This window comes from Malania oleifera, chromosome 7, assembly GCF_029873635.1.
Source record: "Malania oleifera isolate guangnan ecotype guangnan chromosome 7, ASM2987363v1, whole genome shotgun sequence".
In the NCBI taxonomy this organism is placed as follows: Eukaryota; Viridiplantae; Streptophyta; class Magnoliopsida; order Santalales; family Ximeniaceae; genus Malania; species Malania oleifera.
The window spans coordinates 5,647,466-5,675,250 of NC_080423.1; the positions used below are offsets into that span (position 1 = coordinate 5,647,466).

The 27,785-nt window shown below is 35.3% G+C and overlaps 1 protein-coding gene across 1 annotated transcript in view; it reads right to left on the bottom strand.

Annotated features, from left to right (window-relative positions):
* The window catches only part of LOC131159571 (uncharacterized), a 32,827-nt gene extending 7,670 nt beyond the window's left edge, over positions 1-25,157 (bottom strand). Inside the window, exons 1-9 of the mRNA XM_058114589.1 lie at positions 24,760-25,157; positions 22,811-22,896; positions 20,237-20,401; positions 16,124-16,337; positions 14,995-15,081; positions 14,764-14,903; positions 5,702-5,782; positions 3,261-3,325; positions 2,529-2,707 (exon numbers count right to left, since the gene is read on the bottom strand). Of these exons, the coding sequence (XP_057970572.1) occupies positions 2,529-2,707; positions 3,261-3,325; positions 5,702-5,782; positions 14,764-14,903; positions 14,995-15,081; positions 16,124-16,337; positions 20,237-20,401; positions 22,811-22,896; positions 24,760-24,927 (1,185 nt within the window). The 5' untranslated portion in view covers positions 24,928-25,157. The remainder of the gene's footprint in view (positions 1-2,528; positions 2,708-3,260; positions 3,326-5,701; positions 5,783-14,763; positions 14,904-14,994; positions 15,082-16,123; positions 16,338-20,236; positions 20,402-22,810; positions 22,897-24,759) is intronic.
* Positions 25,158-27,785: the final 2,628 nt, after the last annotated feature.

The following is a 27,785-nucleotide window of genomic DNA, read 5'->3' on the forward strand; positions in this document are numbered from 1 at the left end:
ATGTGATGCCAATAAGAAGGCTAGAATAAAATATCTACAGTGCCCCAGTTGAACGTGGTATACAATAAAGGTGAGATTCACTAAGAAGTAATCCTCTTATTACCGCTTCATCATCATCCTGATCATAATCATCCAATGCCCATCCTAGCCAAAAAACAAAAACTAAGGCCCCTACGCCCACACCATCTTCAATCATGTTTGGTTTTCCATTTATAAAGCAATATACATAGTTTGGTTTTCCTCTCCCCTTTTTCTAAATGTTCAACCACCCCCCCCCCCCTTTTTTTCCTGTCCTTTTTGATTTTCTCCTTACCAAGTTAAACACTTGAACCTCCAATTGGTGCTAATTTCCATAAGCCCAAATGATCTCCAGTTAGTTCTATGACAGTAGTATGGCTCGTATCTCAGGCCATCTAAGCCTATGAGCAAGCCATCTGGTTGGTTCTCTATCACTTTGTTATCTATCATGCCTATTGTTTGGCTCTATCTTATTATTCTGTGAGAAAGAGGACCTGCAAACTGGCCTAACACATTCATATTTTCTTTAAACCCATGGAGTCATTAATTTATTTTATTTTTTTCTATTTTCTAATGTAAATCAATTAGTTTTTAACATCTAAAACATATTAGTAGGATGAAGCTATATAAATTTGTAACCTATCAATCAACACACACAAAATTTTTAAAAAAAAAATTCGAACTTTAAAAGACATGCACACATGCTAGGTTTTTAAATTTAACAGCCTCCTCCATGCCTGGTTCTATGCAAAGTCATGGTTAGAATCCAGGAACAAGGATGATGGATCCAACCTACAAAGCAAACACTAGCCCAACATCAGTTCAAAAATAACATACCCTAATACCCTTAACAAAGATTCAAGATAGTTAGGTGCTTTGAAGCATTACTTTTTTTAGATGCTTTTCCGTTGGAAGTGTGATCATTCTCCTCTTCTTATTCACTGCTTGATATTTTATATTGTAATTTTTAGTGTCTTTTTTCTCCTCCTTTTCTTCAGAGGCAGTGTCGCTTTCCGTATATTTCTGATGTACAAAGGTCTTTTACTATTCATTAAAGAAGAATACTGAAGAGGAGCTTAGGCGCAACGGTAAGGTAGTCGCCGTGTGACCTGGAGGTCATGGGTTCGAGGCGTGGAAAGAGCCTCTTGCAAAAATGCAAGGTAAGGCTGCGTACTATAGACCCATTGTGGTCCGCCCCTTCCCCGGACCCCGCATACGCGAGAGTTTTGTGCACCGAGCTGCCCTTTTTTTTAATTAAAGAAGAACACTCCATAGGTAGCTCCTTTCTCTCAAATATGTGGAAAGGTCTCCCCTTTCATACATCCAAAGCTCCCAGAAGGGCACAAGTTTGAAAGAACATAAACCGTTAGTGTCCTTTTTATCTCCTTTTCTTCAGAGGCAGTCTCACTTCTTGTATATTTCTGATGTACAAAGGTATTTTACTATTCATTAAAGAACACTCTCCATAGGTAGCTCCTTTCTCTCAAAGCTCTCTCCTTCCCATCCAAAGCTCACAAAAGGGCACAAGTTTGAAGGAACACAGCCTCTGAAATTTCCAAAAACAACCTAGGTGAGACACTAGGCATAACCTATCCAATCATTACAGATAAGCAACCTAATATATGAAAAACCTGACCAATATAGGCACACGTACCAATTACTAGAAGTCACATACAACTTTGTCTGTGTGTGTGTGTGGAAAAGAAAAATCAGAAAACTTAAAAGAGCTCTGAAGGCCAGCTACATCAGGAAGAACAACCAACACAAATAGCTGGAGAGTAATCCTCCAATCAAGCTCTAAGCCCCAACTGAAAGTGTTTCCAACATAGCAAGTGCCTGCATAGCTCTATTTGTGGATCTTCTAGAGTGAGAACAGACACCTAAACAAAGAATCATCTAAAAATCCAAGATCATCAATCACCAGCCCTAGGAGCAAGTGAACCTCCCATTTTCAACATATTGATAACCATCATAGCATCACTATACACCAACCCATTAACAACCATGAATCACTCTTTTTCTCCACCCTGTGAAGACCCGAACCTTATAGCAGTCACAAGACTTCTAGATTTGGCACATAAACCTCTCAATTTTTCCTTACATATAATTATGCTTGCACAGAAAAAAGATATTCAAACTCGGTTGTTAGATATAGGATTAGTTTACAATAATAAAACTCTCTTAGTACATGATCACCAACATTTAGAGTTTGTCTGCTAAGTGTATCCCCTCAGACAACATTGCATATGCATAAAACTGCTTATGGCATACAAAAACAAATAAATGAGGAAAAAATGGTACACATCAATACATTCATAAGATACTTTTCATATATTTTGTAAACCTGTGACATGTTATAAACATAAATTCATTTGAATAAGTTTTTTAAGGAAATAGAACATGGTGGTCCTAACACTGAAGAACTGTGAAAGCCGTTCACTTCCAAAAGGGGGGAAAAATCACTACAATCAGCAAAATGTGCACTATCCGTTAAATTTTTCATTATTTACCTGCACAAACACCTCCTGCTCTCGTACAGACTTTATCAAATTCGAAAAAAGGGATAAATTAACTCTATTAGGCAGTAACAAAGTTGCTTCAGCCAGAAGAATCGCAGCTGACATGCAACCAAGAATTATGGCTAAGAGTTTCTCAAGTTGCTTGGTGAAGATGCATCGCCAGATTAATTCTGCAAGAAACACCAATTTTAAGCAACAGTTTAAAAGCCTGTAAATAATTTCTTTTGTTTTTAACAGAAAGGGAAAAAAATAACTGAATAAAGAAATCACGTCAGCAACCCAAATAGTCAGCGCAATGCACAATTAAGGCAATAACAAATAAATTTAGCCCAATAAGCCCTAACAAATTAGGGAAAAAGGTGGATTTCTTTAAAATGAGATGGCACTTATGTTGACAAAAAAACAGAGGCATTTTGATCGTTGTACCTAGCCAAAAACTCATCCAACAAGAGGCCTTTTTATCTATGAAGTGCACTCACATTTTCCAAAGGAAAATCAAAAGATCAGGCTACATAAATCCTCTGCGAAGAGAAAATTTAAAACAAAATAAAATAACAGCAAATCATATGAGTTATTCGCATCAACCAATCACCCCCTCCCCTCCACCCAAAAAAAAGTAAAAAACAAAAATAAAAATCCTCAATGGAAAAGAGAAGGGAAGGAGGGTGGATAAAAGGGAAAAACCCTTAAACAGCCAAATGTGTTACTGGATCACATAATTACCTACTGTGTCAAAGAAGGACCCTAATGTGCCAGTTCGACTAGGTCTCAATGTTGAAATGTATTTCCTGCAGAGATAGCATATTAAATGATTATAATCAGAAGAAAACAATTTAAAACAAATATAAATTTTGAAGTATGTCATTACAGTAATGGAGATTTAGATGAAATAACCCTTTACCTACTGCAGGCCGTAAATAAGCACATGTAAATTTAACTTAACAAAATGGTTAGTTGCCACACAGAGGCTTTCACATAAAAGGACCATTGATACCAGAAGCAGAAACAAGAACAAAATTTTGGCCAGCATTTTTCCACAAGAATGATGTTATAAGCTACCAGGTCCGCAGTAAAAAGAAGGGAAGCAGAATTTGATGAAGTTGAGCCCATTTCATGCCCGATGCCAGATTCCACATATCTCCAAGAGAATTGCAATAGCTTAGGGGCATTGACTTGTAACATAGTCCAGAAAGAAGACACTTCATGGAAGCAATCTAAAACAACTCAGCCTTTCCCAATTAATTGAGATCAGCTACATGAATTTTTCTTCCATTCAACTCAAATTAAGGCAACGTTATCCCGATTTATTGAGATCAGTTGCATGAATTATTCTCCCCATTCAACCCAAGTTAGGGCCACCCCTCCTATTGAATCATTTTTTTTACTAAATATTATTTTAGTGCCTCAATTTTCTTTCTTCTAGAAATCTCTTATTTATGCAATGCTGTTCTACGTAGCACACACACTTATATAAGTTGTGGATGTTTACAACATTGACAATTCTCAGAGGGCACTCCTCTTGACATGCAGTAGACATATATCCAGAAATCCTCACACAACCTTTAGTCACTCTTGTATCACTAATTCAACCATGCTTCAGACATATTAAGACACAGTACAATCTTGTCTTTTATTTTGCTCATGAAAAATCATAACAATAAATAATAACAACCAGAGTGTTGTTTTTTTTTCCCTAATTCAAACAATTACAATAAACTTGTTTTGTAAAATAAAAAGGAAGAAGAACATGCATAGGTATTTATATTGAATTTCCTTCTATAAGACAGTTGTAAGACCAGCTATGCTATATAGATCAATATGTTGCATGACCAAGAAAAAACATATCCAAAAAGTAAAAGTTACCGAGATGAGAATGCTAAGGTGGATAGTGGTATAAAATTAAAAGATAAACTCAGGGATAAACATATTCGCGGTAAGTTAGGCGTAGCTCTTATAGAAGATAAAGGAGGGACAAGTAAGATGGTTTGGGCATCTAAAACATGGTTTAGCCAAGTCAGATGGAGGAACAAGTCAGATGATTTGGCCAAATAGTGTGTTTATGAGGAAGAGTGAGCTAGTTACTGCGAGTGGCAGTAAAAGGGGTATAGGTAGACCTAAAATAACTTGAAATGAAATGGTGAATAAGGATTTAATAGCCCTAACTTGGTCAGAAGAAATTGCCCATGATTGTGTAAATTGGCGGAAAAGGATTCATGTAACCGACCCCACCTAATGAAACTTAAGTTTTGGTTTGTTGTTTTTTGTTGCTTGTTATAGCGTTGCATAAATGTTAAAAAACAATATTTATCATGCATGATATATTTAAAAATAGTACTACATAATTATTGATTAATGTGTGTTATATCATGTTTGATATTTTTAGGATTTTTCTTCATCCCCTGTCGTACCCATGTCCCATGCCTGCACCTTTGTTTGTGCATAGTAGCCCTTTCACATATGCATCTATGGTCTCACTTCACATGTTCAAACCATCCTAGCCAGTTTTATACTTTTATCTTAGTCTTCACTTTAACTTCGATTGGCTCTATCATTTCTTTCTTGTATTACCACTCACCTATACCAACAACGAACAACCTCATTTCATCATGTATTTCCACTCATCCATGTCAACATGAACAACCTCATCTAGGAACAATTTAAGATAACTATGTTAACAACATTATTTAATCACTAAGCCACCAAAAATTATCAAACTATGAACCACACTACTTGATGAATTCAAATTCGCTTGATTTGTTGAGTTCGCATTAACAATCAAAATTCTTTAAGTTGGGCAACTCAACCCAGCAAGTTGTGAGATTAGGCACCAATGTTGTTTTATATCTATTAGAAATAAATTTGTATTAACATTTTTACTCTCTTTTTTTTGCAAATATTCACGTTTAGTATGCAGGATTTGGATTCAATGTAACCCTATGTTTGAGAGAGGCCTTTGGTTTGGATTTGTGTAGATTAGGAAAAAAAAAAAATGTAATAAAAATTATATTGAACTTTGTCCAAATCCACTCAAATCCAAATCCAAGACCCAAAATCCATGCTCCCAAATGCAGCATAATAAACAGCTAAATTCAAACTCTGTAGCAATATGCTCAAAATTAGTTCAGTGAAACAAAAAAGATCGAATTCATAAGTTAGGAGCAAACCATCCAGTGGCACTGCGGCGCTCATAATTCTTGACAGTGTCTTCCAATTCAAGGGCCTCCATGACATAGGTCATATACTCACTGCAAATTAACACCAAGTTAGATGCAATGAGGCTAACTTCTATGCAAATATTCAGCCAAAAAAATAGTTCTCAGAAAATTTCACTTTTGGAGATGTATTTGCACACATAAGGACCATTAAATTGTAACTGTTCCAAAGTAATCTAAAGTTATTGTTTTAACTTGAAATGCATTGACAGCATGACTCAAAACCACTAAAAACATTAAACAGAATTTAAACCTGTGTAAAAGACACAACTTGAATCCAAGAACCTAAGCCAATCTGACTTGAACCATCCCACTTCACACAGACACAATTAAGCATCAGTATTCAGACATAAAACATAATGTCTGGCCCAGAAAAGAGTCATGATTGACGTGCTCAAATCAGAGCTCAAGACACATGATCGATAACAAGCATGCAACTGCAATTAAATTAAATAATACCAGCCTATCAGAAAATGAAAATTAAAGGGTCGGTAATATGTGAAGGAAATACATATAATTAAAAAGCCAGTACAGCATAGTTAAAATTTTCTGAAATAAATACCCTCATCTCTCTCTTCACTTTCTTCTTTCTTTTTTTTTTTAAGGGGGGGTAATGGAGGTGGTTTACAATTCATTTTATCTTCCTTCTAGCACATCCACACATCTAAACAGCACATGTGGGCCATGTGGCACTGCAACCAGATTTAGCCAGAAAAAACTACCAGAGGTACAACAAAGCTGTAATAAACCAACACAGACTTTCAGATCTCAATACATCCTGCATTATTGTCCCTGTGAGTGTATCACGCAACTCAGAAAAGGCATTCCCAATTGGCCCCATTTCTAAGTCAAATGCACCAAATGTTTGTGTTCTGAGCAACAAAACCTGTGTTGTAGTTCATTTCATTCTGTCTTAGAAATGTATCAAGAAAATTAAAATAATTACAGAGGAAGTTTATTTTAAGAAAATAAAAGTAATAACGTTTAAGGACCACCTATGGATGATTCTAGGAAATCATATTTGGCTCAGAGATTTAGAGATTAAACATTTTGTTGTAATTTCGGAAATCTAGATATTTTGGGAAATTTAGTATACTGTTATTTTGGGTGTTTAAGTTACTTCATGTTATTTTGTAATAGTTAGTTTTACTGTTACTTATCATTGGTTTCCAACTCTCCTCCATGTCTGCTCCTCCTCTTCTTCCCCTTAATCTCTGATTCTCTCTCCTTTTCTTCTTCTCTGATCACTGCATTCTCTATTCTTTCCCCTACTTCCATTCTATATTCACTTCTATTTTGCATCTCTCTCTCTCTCTTCTCCTTTCTCCCTCACCATTCAACATGCTACACCAAATAAGTTTCAAAGCGAACCTCTGACCCATCACATGAACAGTCACCCTAACTGCAACAGCAACTCAACTCCAGAGCATTCACATGCACTAGCTGTGAAGGAAAAAAAAAAACATCGTGGTGGTGATTTAGGCAGAGACAGTCATTGCCAGAGGCTAACTGCTGCATCGCCATGAAGCACCAGAAATTCATTGGGAAAATCATGCTGCTACAGCCACTTCAGCTCCATTCCACCAGCCACTTCTGTGTTACAATACCACCAGCCCTATACCTGATGTGGCTGTTAGACCAGCCTGCCAAGCTCCATTCTCAAAAACTGCGGCCATGTTTTATCTGAGAAGTTCCCACTCTCAATCCTGTTGTAGTTCCTTTGTTTTTGTTGTGGCCTGGCACTTGACACACCAAGGAATTGATAATCAAATACTGAGGATTGAATCAAATGATGAGATATGGGCTCTCTGTTGCAAGTTTAACTGGATTTCCAATATTTTGATACTGCCTCCAAGATATCAGGTCAGCCAGCAATATTTTTCTGTTTTCTCCATGATAAATTGAAGTTCATTGCGAAGTTTTTGGGGTCATGGAGAAAAATTGACTCAGATTCGTGGTCAATTAACTTTTAACTGTAATAATTTCAATAATTTTTGGAAAAATTGAAGTTAGCTGCAACTGCAAGAAACTAAACTGGCTTTCATGATTTTCCAAGTTTCTATGGGAAAATTGAATCCATAGCTCAAATTTGCATCAGCCAGTGAATTTCATCAGCTGCGACATATTGACATTATATCCAACTAGCAGGATTTAAGGAAGGATTTCCTAGCAATACAAACAAATAGCATGAGAAACTTTATGTAAGGTTACATGGGTCTCGGCACGCACAACTCCCTTGGAAATTGATTTAATATTTCTTATCGAATTTTAAGCCTCTGAATTTGCACAAGGTCCATATTTTTGCATGTTCTTTGCTCTTGCTCTTCCAAAAAAAACTATAAAAAAAAAAAATGAAAAAAAAAAAATCATTGTCTTGCTTCTTTGCATCAGATCTTAATTTTGATTGTTAGTTGACATTGAGATTATTATGATTGGCATGACTTTTCTGGCCTTGGGTGCATTCTCTTTGCTAAATCAAAAATTTTTGGTCATTGGAAAAATACTGGAAGGAGCCTAAATGATTTTAGGGACCACCAATTACCCCTTGCTCTCAAAATGAAAAAAAATTAAAGAGGAAAAATGTCTTGAACTATCACAAGGACAATAACTGGACCAACTGTGCAACCTTAAGCAATTGTCTTCTAGTGTCAGTGATTATTACCTTAAATTTAACCTCATGCTTCATGCATGATCTTAGTAAGGAGCAGTCCGAACATAGAGTGGTTATTTTTTATAAAATAGTTGATACAGGAAGTTGGAAAGTTACATTTTACAAAATTTCAGATGACCTACCACTTTGCCTGAGGCTAACTACATAGCTTTCAGAGCTCAGAGCTCATCTAACAACCAAACCATGAAAGCACTACCTTTGATGTTAAGGAGTTTCATTAGAGCACAGAGCAAGTTTGATGTGGTCAAGAGACAGCCTTGATCTTGTCCAAAACGTTCAAGAAAGAACCCAATTTATTGAGGATAAGTATCTGCTAGTCCTCATGTGAATCTTAGTGTAAGTGAGCAACGCAATTACACGAATGATTTGCCTATTATTATACCACAATTTCTCACCCTCCAGCAAATATGAATCATGAATCTTCTTCCAAGGATGTAAGCCATTGTTATTTCCAGGATAAGACTCTACAATTGATTTTAGAGGACCAAGAAGCCATTAGGCCCATTACAGATTCCTCTAGACCAGAGATGAACCTCAGCATGTGGGATTGGAAGCAGGTAATTGGATGGATGAAATGAATCAATTTGGAAACCAATTTCAAGAGTAGAGTTAGAGTTAAGGGTTTTCTTAATATAGAAAATAAATTTATCAATAAAAGACAGAAGAATTTACAACAGGAGGAGGATAAGAAATTCTCTTAGCAAAACTAAAAAGGATTACAATAGAGCCTTCCTCCAACCCATCTGAATATCTGACAACAACATTTCCCTAGAGAGCCCAAAAAGAAGTCAGGACAACAACTCTATCCCATTACAGGCCAAGCGGGGATTTTCTGTCATTTAAAAATCCTAGTGTTTCCTTCGGTCTACAATCCAAGAAGACAAAGACAACACATGTCCATAAGGCCACTCCTTTCTTGCCCCTCCTGAAACCTCTTAAGTGCACCATCAAGAAAGTATCACCAGTCCGAGTAAGCACCACAGGCTCATCAAAAACTTAAAATAGAAGGATACGGAGCTGCTCAACTGCCTGACAGTGGAAAAACAAGTGGTCAACGGTTTTGTTCGACTCAGAACAAATAAAACAGATATCCAGATTAATGGTCTCAAAAGGTCTCCTCAACTGTAACAAGTCACTGGTATTTAGCATATAAAGGTTCACAGTCCACTGTCCACATGAAGCTCTGATATTTTTTTTATCAATAAAAAAGGCATGCATTAGAAGGGCATCAAGGGGATGCCAACCCAAATTACAAGAAATCAATCACCCTTGCAACAAGACCACTATCCCAACTAGTAACCACAATAAACCACTGCTCTTTTGCTGAACTAAAGCGTCGAGATTGAATTTTTTAAAACCCTTTGTTCCTCTCTTCCCAAGCACACCAGGAAATTATGAGAAGAATGAGAGACAAAGCCTCTCTCTTTTTCTTTGTTGCCCGGAAGAAAAAGAAAATCCTTTTTTCTTGTCTTTTGTAATTGTTCCCCCACTGATCTAGCAGTAACCCACGTTTGACCGATAAAAGACAAAGCCACATTCCAAAGATTTCTAGTCCAGGGGCAGTGGAGAAGGGTATGATCAACTGATTCAGCCTCAAAGCATGCAAAAGGCGCATCTGTTGGCAATGGAGAACCCCCTTCTCCGCAAGTTGACACAGGTCAAGATCTTACCATAAGCTGCTTCCCAGGTGAAAAAGCAACCTTGTTTGGGACAGCTTTCTTCCATAATTGAGACCAAGGGGAGTGGATGCTCTGATTGATTCCCGGATGAAAATTTATTATAAAAGGATCTGACAGTGAATAGCTCCTTCTTGTCCAAGGACCAAACAAGAAGGTCATGAGTGTTCTGAGGCTGGATTTTATAAAGATGACTGTAGAAATCAATGAGCTGGTGAAGTTCCCAATCTTCCACATTTCTATGAAAAGAGATATTCCAGAAAAACCCCTGTGATGATGCTTGCAGGTGCTGACTAATGCAAGCATTTCTATCACAAGCAATGTTGTATTACTTGTACATGGCTGGAAAACAGATACTGAGAGCCTCTGGATAAATCCACACATCATGCCAAAAATAAATGTTTTCTCCATCCCCCACCTGAAATCTAATAAAAAGAGAAGAAGTCATTCCTACATTTCCTAATGTATTTCCACATCCTTGCACCATACGGTCCTCTGCCATCCCGGGAAGTCCACCCATTGTGCTCAGGCCCATATTTGATAGCAACAATTTTCTGCCAAAAGTGATCCTTCTCAGTCATGAATATCCAAAGCCATTTTCCAAGAAGGGCTTTATTGAAGAAGCAGAGGGACTTTAAATCCACGCCTCCTGAGTAAGGACTTGAGGGTTTCATGAGCTGAAAGAGAGAAGATTTCCTAAAAAAAAGAGCCAGAGGTATTCCCCGTCCAAAACCCTGAGTCGCCTCTCATACAGTGAGAAAAAGAATCCAGCACTATCAACAAGTAATCAGTCCATCTACCTCTCTCTTGTTGACATTTCTGAAGAAATGGAAATCCCAAGTGAGCGAGAGTCCCCCTCCAAAGAGTAGAGAGCATCAATCATAAAATTGAGTAAACAGGAAATTCTGAAGAGATTGGAAACCAAAGACTCCAAAAAAACCTCTCCCACCCAAATATCTTCCAAAAACTGAATGAGGTTATCATTACCAACCTGGAAACGAGTGAGAGGATAGAATAGATGGGCTACTCGAGAAATGAACTTCCAACAGCTAGCATGAGAAGTATTGCCACTTCCACCAACATCCCACCCATTCTGATGCAAACCATATTTGCTTCTAATTACCATGTGCCAAAGGGAGTGGGGAATCTCCAAAGCGATTTTCCAACAAAGAGATGTTTTCAGACACCACATTCCCGAGGCCCAAGCCCCCTTCAGATCTAGGTCTTCACCCTAACCAAGTGACAAGACAGTTTCCCCTACCCTCCTCAGCTCCCAACCACAATAAATCTCTCACAATCCTTTACATAGCCTCCACCAAACCAGTTGGAATTTTAAAAAAAGAGAGATAATAAAGTGGAATGTTGGAAAGAGCAGCATTGATAAGGTTGATGCACCCTCCTACACATAAGTAAGCCCTTTTGCCACCCTCAACCTATAGCCCACTCTCTCCACCACGGTTTTAAAACCTGGACCGGTGATCGACCCGATGAGGGCACTAGGTCGGTCGAACCGGTGGGTCAAACTGGTGGTCAAACCAGTAATTTTAATATATATATATATATATATATATATATATATATATATAGCATGTATCTAACTATATAATTTAGTAATTTTACAACGGTAATATTAAGCACGGTCTTAAATTTTCACGAAATTATCAAAATTTCCATCGAAATTTCCGCTTTCAACACCCTCAAAATCGAAATGGTAGTCGATTTCCATTTTGCATAATTTCTATCAAAATTTCAACAAATCATCCAAAATTTTTTGTAAGCTTGAAATTTTAGCGAACCTTATCGAAATTTTAACCATATAATAAATTTCCCTAAGAATTCAAATGTGAAATTTAGTTGCAGAGTGATATTTCTCTCTTAATTTATCTTATGTTTTTTATTGAAACACAAGGACTTTTAAGATTACACGAAAAACTTAACTTATGACAACATTTTATTTAGACATTCATATCTTAACATTCTTTATAATAAATCATATTTAATTGATTTATGAATTTCATTTATATTGACTTAATATGTTTAATACACATTATATTACAATTACTATACCTCATATACAACAAAGATATATTTAATTTGCAATACATAAGTCCTAAAAGTTACATTATTATGTCTATTAACCATTTCTAAAGTTTTATGAAAGAATTCCATGCTTTACTACTAATTTCCATTGTTCTTTCTAATCGAAATTGAACAAGATATCAAAATCGAATTCTCCATCAAAATTTCCATACTTTTGGAGCTTCAAAATTTCGATTGAAATTGAAATTTAAGACCTTGATACTAATTTCATTAGAGATAATGCTATAAAAGTGTTGGTCTTAATAATATATGAGTTAATTACAAGAAAACTATAAATAATTTAAATAAAATTTGTACCTTTCCTGTTTTCTTAAAATATCCTTGAAACATACTTCTACGATATTAATCAAAGAAATTAAAAGACAAAGAAAAAAGTATTCAAATAATTTTTTTTTGGAAAAGAACATGCTAACCCATTTACTCATCAAGAGCTCGTTATTAATTAAATTTTTGAAGTGTCAAACAGAATAAAAGAAAATAAAGACGAATTACTTTTTATATATCATTTATATTCTATCACAGTATAAACATAACACAGCAGCGTTTGTCCAGGTGGTAGATGTGGGAGATGCTCAATGTTAGTCTAAAGACCCAGGTTCATGTCTTCTTGCTGCAGCTTATCTATGCATTTATGCCATATTTTTTTGTAACGGGAAGTCATTGGAACAGCCCGGTTGACCCGCCAGCGCTCCGGTTCAGACCGATTCATGCCAGTTCATACCAGGTCAACTGGGTCAACACCAGTTCTATTCAAATCCGGTTTCTTGTGTGTGACAGGACCAGCTTGGTGACCAGTTCCAGCCAGCCAGTCCAGCCCAGGTTTTAAAACACTGTTCTCCTCCATTGGGTCCCAGAAAGAGGATGAATTTGGCATACTACCAAGATGGAAACCAGGTATATCATAGGCCACTCCAGAATGGAACACCCTACTAAGTCACCCAAACCCTCAAGCTCCTATTTATCAAAGCCACATTTATACATGTAGATCTCGAGGCCCAAAATCTCAAAGATTTTCAACAAGATAAGAATCTTCCAAAATTTCTCAGCACTGTCTTCAAGAAAGAGCAGAGAGTCATCAGCAAACTAAAGATGGGAGACTACAACCTCATCTTTGCCTACCTTGAAGCCCTGGACAATATTAAGACCCTGCGCGGTTGATCATCCTACTCAGTACATTCACATGAATGTAAATAGAAAAGAGGAAAGATGATCCCCTTGCCTCAATCCCCATGAGGTCTTGAACCACTCCCTCAGTTGGCCATTCGCTAAAATTGACATCGTCACCATGGTCAACCATCCTTTCATCCACTTTCTCCACACCCCTCCGAAACCCTTTTTATGCAACACCTGGTCCAAGAAGTTCAAGCTAACCATGTTGTGGGCTTATAGTATTTGTTGTGTGTGTTTCGTTTAATTAGTACTAGGCTTATGTGTATTTGGGGGTTTATGTGTCTATTTTTGGGGTTTATTTGTAATATATTGAGTCTTTGTGCATTTACTTGTAATTGAAAAGCCATGTAACAGCAATTTTTTTGTGAATTTGAAAGTTGAAGTTAACATGAGATTCTTCCTCTTCTTCCTTTTTCTTCTTATTCTTCTTCCCATCTCTCTGCCTTCTCCTCATTTCCCTCTGGGCTGTCTGTTTACTGCAGTTCTGCATTGACCTAGATGCTGCTCTGCATCACTCAGCTTGTCATCCAGCTTTAATAGTTGAGACCACACATGCTGAGTTGATAACAACTAGAAATGAAATGCTTATCACATCCTCAATTTTCTTGTTTAGAGGACTAGTTACTTTATTGGAGAATGTCAGGGCCTTCTACGTTCTGCTGCAGGCAATGTCACTAGTTCAGTAACTAGTTCTCCAATAAGAGCTCTTGTAATGTTGGCATCCTTCTTCTCTCCAATATGTCAGAATGTGGATAATGTCATCTTTTCGATGATCCTTCAGGTGGAGGATCTGCTTTCTACCTTCCCCTAGTGATTGATGATGCACCATACTCGTGCCACTTATTTATTTTGCTGCTTGTTGAAGTTGTTCATGTTGAGTTGGTGCTCCCACACCATCCCTCTTTCACCAATTTGGATAATTTGGAGAAAGGAATGTCAAAGACCATCAAAGAAAAGAAGAATTCTTTGGAAAGGCTGAAATAAAAATGGCTATCTAGTTTTTATTTTTAGGTAAATAGCTTGTAGGAACCTTGGTACTTTGCAGCTTTTGCTGCCAGATTGTTTTGTTGTTTTATTCTCTATATGGTGTTCTTGTACTTGGGTGACTCCCCCTTAGAGTTCTCTTAAATATGCACATGCTTGTTATTGAAAAAAAAAAATACAATAAAAATAAAGAATAATAATCATGCTGGACACTGACAAGCCAATAGACGTCAATTGCAAAACTCTAATAGAAAATCTGGACAATACATCAATATTATTACTGAAAAGAAGGATAGATGCTTAGACATCTCAGAAATAAGCATCAAAGTGGTGATGGAGTAACCATAAAAGAATTGGCACAATGTTCTCACTCATGAAAGCACTTTAAACTTTAAACTTTGCATTTCATTTACCTTTTGTATCTATAGTACTCCTCTCGAGCAATCCTCAGATGACGCCTGAGTGTTGCCATTGATTTCTCATCTGTATCATAATCCATATCATTTTCCCCTAATCGGCCCCCTTGTGGTTTGAAGGATGGATCTTCCTTAAACTGGAAAATAAAAGATTAAGCTTTTAATATATAAGAAGGAGCCTGCATGGAACAAAGTTTCTTTAAAAGAATGCAAAAAAACCAACATTACCATTTGAATTAACATGTTATCAATAACATCCATGTAAGGCCTCAATGGATCGCGTTTGGACATTTGATTAGATGTTGCTTGAGCAACCTAATGAAGCATAGCATAATCAAAGATTACTAAGCAGATGAAGGATCTTAAAACTATGCTTCTACCAAAACCTTTTCCAACTTGATTATTGAAAAAAAAAAAAAAAACCTTAAGAAAACCAAAATGCATTGAAAAACTACAAAGGGGGTAAAGGAAGACAAGCAAGGCAATTTTCGCTCACCACCTACTTTTCAATAGGTATGAGCACAGATGAGTGTGCTCAGCCATTTTTCACATATTTTCAAACCAAACATGCCTCCATGTTGCGAATTTTGTATGCATCCCTACACTGACATATGCCACACCTTAGGCACATAAATGCCACGAGTAACCTCTTGCAATTCATCTTGTTTTTCTCTTTGATATACTTTTTTGCAAACAAGCTCTATGTAATTGTTTTCCTTGTTTTATCTGTATGAGGCTGAACCTTTGCCTAATGGTAAGGATGCCATATGCAAATGTCAAGGCTACAAGTTCAAATCATGAAAAAGTGTCTCCAGCATGTGCTGTGCACGTCATGCCTCCCAGAGGCGGGACACTCATCCACTAGGCAATACGTTTGTTTTATCAAACCCTACAGAATCAATACATAAAGCTGACTACTGTAAAGCCATCCAAAAATCAATTCACAAGCCTAACAACTGTAAAGGCATCCTACAGTCCAACTTCTAATATTACAGTAAACCAAAAAAAAAAAATTAGAAGTGCGTAGTGGCATTTGCAAAGCATTATTCTGCATCAAGATGACACTAGAGTAAAATGATAGCCACTGCTTCTGTACAATGTAACCATCATCTGCTAATACAGCTGAAATCCTAGAAAGAAAAAACTGCAAGTTAAACAAGGCCTAGCAATGATAATAAGACTGACTGAGGACAATATGCTAAACACAACGAAGCAAAACAAAATGAACCATTCCTGACAAAAGTAGAATAGTACAATCATATTAATAACAGCAAATAATAACAGAAGATTTGAAACACCTTTTCGCACTAATCTATTAAACAGAAAATGTCAAATTGCTGTAGGAAATAACACTTACAACAATAGCATTTGAAAATTCCTGGTGAGCATCATCAAGTTTTACAGCCATTTTAGCAATTTTATGAGAAAGAACTTTCTGGCGAGTGGTCCAATCTGCGTTTTTCCAAATGCTCTTTGGAATCTCACTCAAACCAAAACCAAGAAGAAATGCACCTGTAACAAGTCCAAAAGTATTCGAGCAGGCCATGGCTAAACCCATAACACCTCCATTCCTGTCAAAAAAGATTTTAAGCAACTATTATACAGAAAAAATCAGGAGTAAATGAAAAAGAAGGGAAATCAGAACAATGTTGATGACCACATGAGAGAATGTTAAGCTTTGTGTCCTAAGTTATCTTGCTTACTAGACAATGTGGGGATACTTGGTCTAACGATTATTGTTCACAGACATGACTCCATTCCCTCAATTGAGCATTTAGGTGCACAACTGAGGAATCAGTAACATTTTCTTGCATTGGTACAAACTTTTGTGGATTGTGTGCCAATTGCAATTGACAATAATACCATAAATTTGTCTCTCGTTACAATCCATGTGATAATGTTGCGCACTACTGACTTGATGAACTTTATTAGGGCTTGATTTACATAGTTAATAAGCATTTAAGCCAAATCATGACTTAACATGATATCTAAGGCATGGTTGATGGAAGGTATCGTGTTCAGTACTTCGATTCTTGTTGCCTGTGCTTATCTTCTCTTCGTAAAATTTTCTAAAGTTGGATGTTATTGTTACCCCTAAAGATTATAAGTTGGTTCTTTTTTACGGTTTACCTCTCCATCTGTGTCCAAGACACATGTAAGTGGGCCTCGGGTGATAAGGCTTGATATGCATTGCTAGCCCACAACCAAATAGCTTAAGCATTTAGATCACGTGGTGACCTAACAAATTCAGATCATTATTCTTGCCAAACAAAACAATTTATCAATTTAGTCAAAAGATGAACGAATAGGTGAGCAAGCTGTGCTTATTAGTGATCTTCATGGCAGAGCACCAGACATCTATTAGTTTTCTGACTTCTACATTGATTTTCAAGTTGTTAGAAATAAGTGCATAGACGCATGATATGCTACAATTTCCAGGAAAAAAAAAAAAAAGTTTTGGAGCAGCAACCTAATACAAAAAATGAACTATACAGTGCTCCCCACTGCCTCATACATTTCCATTGCTGTCACCTCAAAATCTGAGTTCGTGATGTCCATAATTAGTTATAATTTCTACAAATCATCACGCTAAGGCCTCAACCATTGAATAGCTATACAGCAGGACCTTGAGCTGCATTGATCATGCCAAGGTACATCCATCAATAATGTTCACGCAAACAAATCTGTAGTTTTGGGGGTGTTGACGCCTTCTTATTCATCAGTTGGCACAGTTTGCTTTTATGGGCAAGGTAACTCTTACACCAAGTCCTTAAATTTCCTATTATTTGTTTTCTTATGGTCAATGGTAAAAGTGTGACACTCAAATGAGAAGGTTGCGGATTAAAGTCACCAAAACATCCTTGTTGACTCTATGAGTCCAATCCTATTTTGATAGTGACAAATCACTTGGTATTTGACATGTGCATTGAGATTTTGAACAGGATCATGATTTAGAATGCACGAATGGTAAGCATGATATGGAAGCCACGAGGAATACGAAATACATACCACTTGGCATATTCCATGGAACTAGAGGAGTAAAAGGATGAAGAAGCAAGCTTCAAGATCTTCAATTGTAATGGGTATTTAGAGTTGATTGTATTTAAATATTTCATATGATATATCGAAACTCAAATATATCCTAGACTGACCTTAGGACTCATGCATTTCATGAAAGATTCATTTACATTAGTTCTAGGTTCTATGATATTTTTAGAGGCAAATTGTTCTAAAATATAGAGGCCTCGTCGACGAACCCCGTGGCCTCATCGACGAATTCATAAGGCCACTCGGCAACAAACGGTTTGTTCTCGTCGACAAGAAAATAACGAGAGCCCAAAATGTTCAGATAGGTCACTCGTCGACGAATTCATGTTCCCGTTGACGAACGAGTGTTGTACCCTTGTCGACAAATGTACCAACTCGTTGATGAATGTCTCAGCTCAAATACAGACGAAAACCTTTATTTCTAAATGATCCAACGGCCAAGATTTGATCAACTGCCGAGAACACTTATAAACCTAATTTCTAAACCCTAGAGCATAACTTTTTGCATACTTTTGAGAGTTTTGAACATATTGCTAGTTAGTTGCCTGCACTCCAAAGCATTCACATCAATTTCGGGCATTTGTTACGTTCATCATGAGGCGTTCATGCACATATTTTGCAATCGTCATGGGTATTGAGGTTTGGTAATTAAAATATTTTGAGCATTCAAATCCAATTTTTTGTTTCCCATATTCATTATATTTAATATATTTCTTGGGAGCAAAAATCATAATCTTGTATTTTATATTCATTGGTTGAATAAGACACTTGAGAAAAGTTTTCTAAAGCTAAAATCTTTGAGATATTTAAAGATATATTTTTCATTCAAAGATTTGATCTTTTGTTATTGCAAAAACTATTTGATTACAAATTCTAAAAGCTCCTAAATACATATTCTTGAGGGATATTTTCTGAAAAATATTGAATAAAGTTTTTTTATCTTTGGAGCAATATATATATATATATATATATATATATATTCTTTATTTATAAAGATAATATAGTTGAATAGATCGGTGCAGCATATTTGTTTTACATACTTTATACAATGATCATTCATCGTTATTGCAAAAAGTCTCATTAATCTTTACATACATATTGAGCTTCATGTTCTATCATATGAGTATGTACTAGGATTTCTATTGTACTCACTAGCTTGGTTAGAAGCATTTTGAGTTTTGCAGAAATTAGAATCATTATTTTGTATTCATAGTTCGGGTAGTGAACCGGGGTTGAGAAGAAAGCTACGCCTCTTGTAAGCAACAGACTATAAGGGAAGCTCCGTCCCAGTTAAAGGAGCAGGGATTAGTGGAATTCTTGAGTAGGTTGCTCAAGGCAAGGACGTAAGGCGGGTTGGCTAAACCTCGTAAAATCGTGTTTGCATCTCTCTTACCCTTAACTCTTTTAATTTCCACATTACACTTAAATTATTTGTTTATTGTATATGAGTTAAAAAGAAGTTTCGTTTTGTGAGTAATTGGATAAAATTGTATGCTTGATAAAGTGACACATTAAATTAATAAATTGTGAAACAATGAGGTAATAGTCAAGCTGCTTGTAGTTGGGTAAGTGAAAGTTTTCAAAATTAGAAATTAAAGGACATAATTTTTAAAATACCCAATTCAACCCCCCCCCCCCCCTTTTTCTTGGTATTACATCTGAATTCACAATCCTCTCTAGTTGTGGAGGGAGGTAAGGCTGCATGTATCAAGCCTTCCTCAGACCCTTAATATGGCATGGGAGCTTTGTGCACTGGGTGTTGCGCTTATTTTCTTCTGGTCAGCTTGCTGATCACAATTATAGTATCTCATGTAATGCTCCAATATAGGATTTCAGATTTAGAAATTGAATAGGACTGAACATGGGATAGGATGACCTTAAATGTAAGATTTGCACCTTGGCTTCTTCATCCACAACATTTGCCAGCATGGGCATACCCTCAGGCTCTCATTGTTCTTTAACTTAAGGCACTGTGAAGCATGTCCTGTTTTACGTTCAATGATTAAACAGTTAATTTACAGCTGCTCTTCATTTTACACTTAAGTCTGTCCAATCTCTTTTTTTGGGAATGTAAACTGGCAAAACAACTGGCCATTACTTCGTCAACATTTACTTATTTATTTATTTTGTCCTCTCCATTTTGCACCCCAATCCTTAAATCAAAAAATGTTGCTGTTTTGTCTTTAGAATTTTCCATGCCCACATGACTGCCTCCACAGAAATAGTTCGACAAATTTAAGACAAAAAAATGTCTCTGTGTTGGAAATAAAAATGAGAAGGTAAATTTAAAACATAATTCAGTTCTCTTGGCATAAATTTAAAACTTAATTCAAATCTCTAGGAACTTAAAAGGAAAATCAAAAATTCTATTAGAAGAAATAATTCACAGCAATGAAAAATAAATTTAGCTGGACGAACTCACCCAAACCAATTCTTGTGCATAATAATGAGGAGAACAAGTCCAAAAAGGCCAATTGATCCCACAATTAAATAGAAGACTAGATTTACATGTACGCTAGTCTTCAATCTTTCCGTCACAGTGAAGTCTCCAGCATCTTCAAAACCCTGAATAAGGGGCACCACAGCCCTGCTTAGAGAAATAAGATAATTTAAATATATGAGGAAATGCACATTTCTGAACTGTGTACTGTTAATAATTTCCCTAAGCTAAGTTACTTATGCTTCACTGGGTAGGCAAAGTAACAGGATAGGTCATAATATAGGCATCCACACCAACCACAAAAATAAAATCATCTGCACCACATATACATGAAGATTGCAACATTTTTAACAGGCAACACCAAACATGTAATGACACGTTATTCTGCCAATTACTCCAACACGGATTGTAATACACACACACAAACACACACATGTATATATATTTTGAAGTGCAAAAAGAGCTCAGATATGCATCCACTAGGAGACAGATGTAACTCAATAGGCACATATAAAATAGAATATTAATAACAAAACGGGGGGAATTTTTCTCATATAGAATACCAGTGAATGATCACGGCAGTTACTGACATCTATGTATCTTTTTTTCTTTTTTGGGAGAAAGGCTCAATTTATAGGGACATGTGTTTAACTAATTAACAGTATTCCCTTACACTTAAACATGTTTTAGTAACCAAGTCCAATAACTCAGAAGTGTATTTCAAATAGATGTAATGATAAATACACTCACAACCAGTATAAATAAATAAATCAATGCGGCATAAGCATGAAATGGCAGCATTCTTTTTAACACACAATTTCAATCACTTAATGATGTGTTATTCGGCTAATCACTCCAACATAGATTTTAATATACGCAAATGTGCCAAAAGAGCTCAAATCTGAATCCAACAAGAGATTAACACAACTCAAGTGGAGTTTTTGTCATATAGAGAAGAGTGAATGATCACAACAGCTAGAACATAAGATTATCTGTGTGTGTTTGTGTGTGTGTGTGTGTGTCTGCATGAGTATAGGCAAAAGGCTTCGTTTGGCCTCCAAAACCTCAATTCTAATTTCTAGCAATTTTAAATTGAAAAATAACTACATAAACCCATATCAATCAAATATCCCACTTTGTTTTGAAAACGATTTTCTTCAGGGTGTAAATGGGCAACACATTTCAACACATTATTATTTTGATTTGGCAAGAATTTGTTAAAAAAAAAAAAGTGGAAACATGTTTTTGTTATAATTTACAAGAGATGAGGCCTGCAAATTTTCACCAATTATTTATTTTCATTTCAAATTTGTACATCTTTAATTTTTGTAAAAAAAAAATGACTACATAACAATATTATGCATCTATAATTATACATATATGCTATTTTTCTCATGAAAAATATATATTCAATTGTCTTTGTTAGTTATAAATTAAGAAAAATGTTCATTTTGTGGATTATGATATATTAAATGGTAAATATGTTGGGCTTGCAACATCTTGTAAGCCATACCTGTAAACTTGTACAGCTAATGATTAGGCAAATGCTTAGCATTACTGTTTTGAGAAATATGGAATTGAAGATTGCGTATTGCATCTTTGTGGGTGGATGTTAGTCATGAATTATATGAAACTACATTTGTATTTTGTAAGTTTAAGGCATATGTGAAATGTTCAAAAAACTAAGGAGATGCAGAATTTGAGTAACTCATAATTGATTGTATGGTTTCACCATTTCACACACAAATAGTTGAACTTTTTTTTTTTTTTGAGAAATAAAAAAGTTCCTGTATTTAAAAACCTCTTTGCTACTACGTGGTTAGGTTTGATAAAAGAGCCCACTTAGTTATTTTGAAAAGCCTAACTTCTTAGGATATATATTTAATTAATTAACAATATTTCCTTAAATTTAAATGCGTTTTAGTAAATGAGTTCAAAATCAAAAGAGCATTTGAAATATATGTAATAAATAACGATAACATGCACAATATGCTCACACCAACTAAAAAAATAAAATCATCCGCACCATGTATGCGTGAAGATCGCAACATTCTTTTACCAAGCAACATCAAACATGTAATGGCATGTAATTCAGCTAATTACACCGACACCCATTTTAAGATTTGTTAGTATGCCAAATGTGCTCAAATCTGCATACAACATGAGGCAAATGCTACTCAAAGGGCAAACACAAAATAGAATATTAATAATGAAATGTGAATTTAAAAAAAGGAAAAAGCCCAATCTATCAGAACATACATTTAATTAAATTAACAATATTCCCTTAACTTCAAACATGTTTAGCAAACAATTACAAATGTCTCAAAAGAGGATTCCAAGTGTACTTTCAGCAGCAACATCAAAGACACTATCAGACCTATTATACAAGAAACAAAACTCTTAAAGAAGTAGATGATGGACATACTATAATGAAATAGCAGGGTGGTAGAACATCTTATGGTGGAAGTGCACTAGACACCAAGTTCAAGATGATGACTCAATAAGGTAAATAAATGAACGTGAGTAGAAAGAAAGGTTCATATCTGTGCCACATACCAAGTAAGTAAAAATGTACTCCAATATGACCAGCTCCAAAAGAAAGAAATGCCTCCATTCTCATGACCATTTTTTTCCTGTATACTCTGCACAAATAAGAAAAATGTGTCAGCATACCAACACAATTGATGCATGAAAAATGCTTTCACAAATCATAACTACCATTCAACAAAATCATAAACAAATAAAGATAATCCATATCCACATATTTGGTGAAACAATGACGTGTATTAACAAGGGAAAGTAAGAAAAGGTATGGCATAAGTTAATAGTAAAGCATATCTACATATTCAGAATTGTACCTACATGTGCAGAGCATAAGAAATAAAATACAATATTTGCAGGCTCTCCCACCTCTCTTCAGCTGAAAACTCAAGTTTCAATTCATATAAATCCAACTACACCTTCAAGAGAGAATATAAAAATAAAATCAGTATTTATGAGTGAATTTGGGCCCATACAGCAATCTAACTGCCCTTTTTCCTCATCATTTCAAATACTTGTATCATTCATATTTAGAAATTCAAAGACTCCTTCACGTTTCATATTATATTAGGGATTGTCTTAGTAGATACAAACATTTTCTCTTTTCTTTCAAAACGCGCAAATCTGTGATGTCAATCAACAAAAAAATATATTTTGCCTTTACCTTTGAAAACTCCCAAGCATACACCCCCAAATTCCTCCTTAAATAAAGAACCATCCATAATACTTTCAGCATAAATTTTCTTATATATATGAATAAGATGGCCAACTGATTTGTCCTTTGCTAGTATTCTATTAACTTTAGGAAAAAGCAGTTGCTTCTTTAATTCTTTTTTTTACTTTTTACAGAAAAAGAAACTTAACAAAAAAACAGATGAGAACAAACGTTGAAGACTTTTAAAAACAAAAAGTCCTTCAGAAAAAAAAAAAATAGAAGAAAAATACAACAAAAGCACCTAACTTATTAAGAAAATTCTGCCATCAACTCATTGTCAATTCTAATTTCCTCACATCCATGAGCAAGTAAATGACATCCCATGTTATCCAATAAGTCTTGCACACCACCATTACCTATGCAACAACCCATCTTTTTCTCATTGTTGATGCTTTGACGCACATCAATGCAGTACATTCCAGGGAGTGAAATATAATTACAATTTCTCAGGCCCTCTAGAGGGTTAAAACTTTAAGCATCTAAGATTTACATCACTCTCTTAATGAAGCTACACGTTAGTCTATTGATAAAAAATAGGTAAGATATCAACTAATAAATTCACCAATTATGAGGCAATTAACATGCTCATTCTGCGTTGGCACCAAGATATATTCAGAGGTTTCTCATTCCCTAGGCCCCCAAATAACCATTATTTTGAGTTCAAAAGAAAAATATATTGATAAAAAATAATCTAAATGTTCTTCAGGTAAGCATAGCTCAAAAATACGCGTACTATAGCAATAAATTGAAAAGCACGTGCCCAAACAGGGCAACTGATGATACTGAATGTACATGCATGAATGAGTGTTTCCACAATGGTGGTAACAATCTTGCAGTCCATATTACATCAACAACCAGCAAAAAGAATCCCATTTCGGATGATTAAGAATTTCACCGAGCAGTTTCAAGTATTTTAAAGACCATTATAAACTCCACAACTGACAAGCGAAATGCCATCAACAATTGCGACTCAATAGGATCTTTCCGCGGCAAAATGCACTGCCCAACAATCCGATATATGACGGACCATCATGCACAACAGCTCACTTTCTCAAATCACATAAATAAACCCCCAAATTCATTCGCAGAGCAAAACAATTCAATCAAAAAAGTAACGAAACAGATACGGTATTCAGAATCGGAGAAACACAACAAAAAAACAAAGCAAGAGTAAATCAAAGCCAGTTCTATAACTGAACGAACATCATATACATAAATAAACGGAAATGAAGATGGAACGATGAATTACGATCCAGATGTCGGCGGGGACGAGTATGATCATGGATAGAGAGCAGAACCAGGTGTAGCCTACGGTGAAGAAGACGTAGCGAGGAACGCCTGGACCTCCGAAGTACCTCAGCGTGAGAATCACCATGCCCACCGTCAAAGGCAGCGAGATCAGATAGAACATCCACATCTCTTTCTCTCTCTTTCTCCCGATCTCTCTGCTTGGGGGTTTCTCTCTCTACTTCGGGAGGAGAGAAAGGGGGGAAGGGGACTGGCAGAAGAATTAAAGGGAGGAGGAGAAAAGACCCAGTCAAGTCCGGATCCGAATTGCAGAAGCGAACCACGCCTATGGCTGCAACTTCTGCTAGAATGCGCCCCCCGCCTGCTAACATGCGCTGCCCCGCTGCGCCCTCTTACAATGCCGGGACGCGTAGCGCGCGGCCCTTCTTATTTGGGTCCGTGGGGCCCTGGCCCGTTACAAAAATGTGCTAGCCTAATTTGGGCCGCAATTGCCTCCGAAAACATACCATGGCCTGGCCCAGGCCCAGGCCCAGTGGGGCCCACCCCTTTTTTTTTTTTACATTTATATTGAACTTACCTATATATATTATAAAGTTATGTTTGGAAGTACAAATTCACGACCCTAAATTTAATTTAGGTAAATTTTTTAATATAATTGTATATTACATTTTACTCAAATTTAAATATAATATCTTTTTCAAACATAAAGTAAATGAGCTCCAAACAAAAATATTTCAATTATTCGAATTTGAAACTTTCAAAAGGTTTCTGCTTTAAAACTCGAGAATAAATACCAAAAGTGACACGTCATGCTATAATTGAGGCCCTTCAATTCTTGTCCCTACTAATAGAAAGACCCAAGCTATTAGCCTCCCATTTAAGCATGAAAAAATCATTAAATTCACAACCTCCTATATATAATATATATTGTATCATATTATATATTATATATTTCCGTGATAAACAATTATAGCCCTGTTTTTAAGTAATCATGCCCTATTCAAAGTGTAATTATCCTACGCTTTGTGAATGCTTTTTGAGTTTATTTGTAACCTAAATTTAAATTTTAAATTAATAAATCTTTTAAATTTTTTAGTTTATGAAATTCAATAACGATCGTTAACTATAGTTAAACCAAATACAGTGTCTTTATTTGAAATGGTATGATGTATTTACTAATTTGATATGATTTTTAAATCAAATGATTGTGGTTCTTTGACTTGTCATCATCTGATTATGTTTTACACAAATATATGATTATTTATAAAATATTAAAAATTTTAAAAAATAAATATTGAGTATAAAAAAGTATAAACCTTTGACAAAATAAAAATAAAATAAAATAATAATATTATCGATGTTTGAAGTAACCGCTACACTTTTTCTTTTTGAATGATTGTTTTAGTTGTGATTATCAATGTTTTAGTTATCTCCTCTTCTTTTTTTGACTTTCCACCGAATAAATAATTTTTTTTTTTCATCTGCTTAAATGGTTTGTTTAGAACTTATAAAATATTAAGAAAATAAAAGGAAAATAAGAAGGATTCCACTTTTTTCATGGCTCGTTATCAAGGAAAGTCAGAAAGAAAATAAAAAGTATATCAAATTAATGAACAAAATTTTAATTTTACACATCCTTAACATTTGATTTTTCTTAATTTTTAATCATATTAAAACAATTTTCTATTTTAGATGGTATTTAATATTGTTGTTGTTAAAAATAAAATCATACTAAAAAATAAACTATTTTAGATGCAAACATCTTAGAATAGTATCCCGAAAATCCTAGGATCTACATCATGCTAGATTATTAAGGTTTATGAATTTGGATAAAGTACCTTGATCCATTGAAAATTGTTGTCTGTTGTTGTAGAAATCCAACGACGACAACCAATCAAGATCGGATGAACACTAGCGCGAGGAGGTGATTTGTGATCTTCCTCAACCAAATCGCCTTTGTTCCTTTATGGGATTGTCATTTCTCTTCCAAATGGGGAGAAGAGAGACTGTGTGATTTGGTATATTGGGGACCATAACCAAAAAAGTTTTTATATAGGGCTCCCATAATCCCCTAAAAATGGTATCTACCCATTTTAATCCATATCAATTTAAGTAATTTATGGGCATTCCAAATAAAATAGATCACATAATCTTTGCCCATATTAAATAGTCAATATATGATTGATTAAGAAATATATGTTGCCCAATATAGGAAAGATTTCATAACAATCTCCTACTTGGGCTACATATTATTTCTGAAACAATTATATCACAAAATTCTTTAGGTGCGCATCTGTTTAGGGGTGAGCAAACGGTCGGTTCGGCCAAATTCGGGTAATTAACCGAATTAACCGAAAAATTCGGCTAAATAATGCTGTTAACCGAACCGACCTAATTACTGAATCACACCGAACCAAACCCGACCGAATTACCAATTCAGGTAATTCGATTAACCGATTTTAACCGAATTTATTCAATTATACATTAAATAAAAATTTCATAACTAATTTATTTAATAATTGTATTAATGCATTTACTCTATGACATAGGCTTATTTATTTTGAGGTGCAATAAATTTTATTTATTTATTTATTCTAGGTCTTTGCAAATCAAGTGGAAATAAAAAAAAAAAGGCGATGTTTTTGTTATTATTGAAACATTGAAAATAAAAAAATGAAAAAAATTTCGCTGAAAAAATTTATTGTCGGCGTCGTCATCCCCTTCGACGACAACATTAATTTCTATAAGGTATATCCATGTTCATAATAAAAAACAATTATATTCATAATTTATACTTAAAATTTAATTAATTAATAATTCGGTTAATCGGTTAACTGAATTATTTTTTGTTGTTAACCGAACCGAAACCGATTAACCGAATTTTTGTAAAATCCAAACCGAACCAACCGAACCAAGTTTTTTACCCGAACCGAACCGATCAATTTCGGCTGATTAATTCGGTTTTCACTGAATTATGCTCACCCCTACATTTGTTAGCTATTTATCCTTAAACTTCTCCTCAAACAA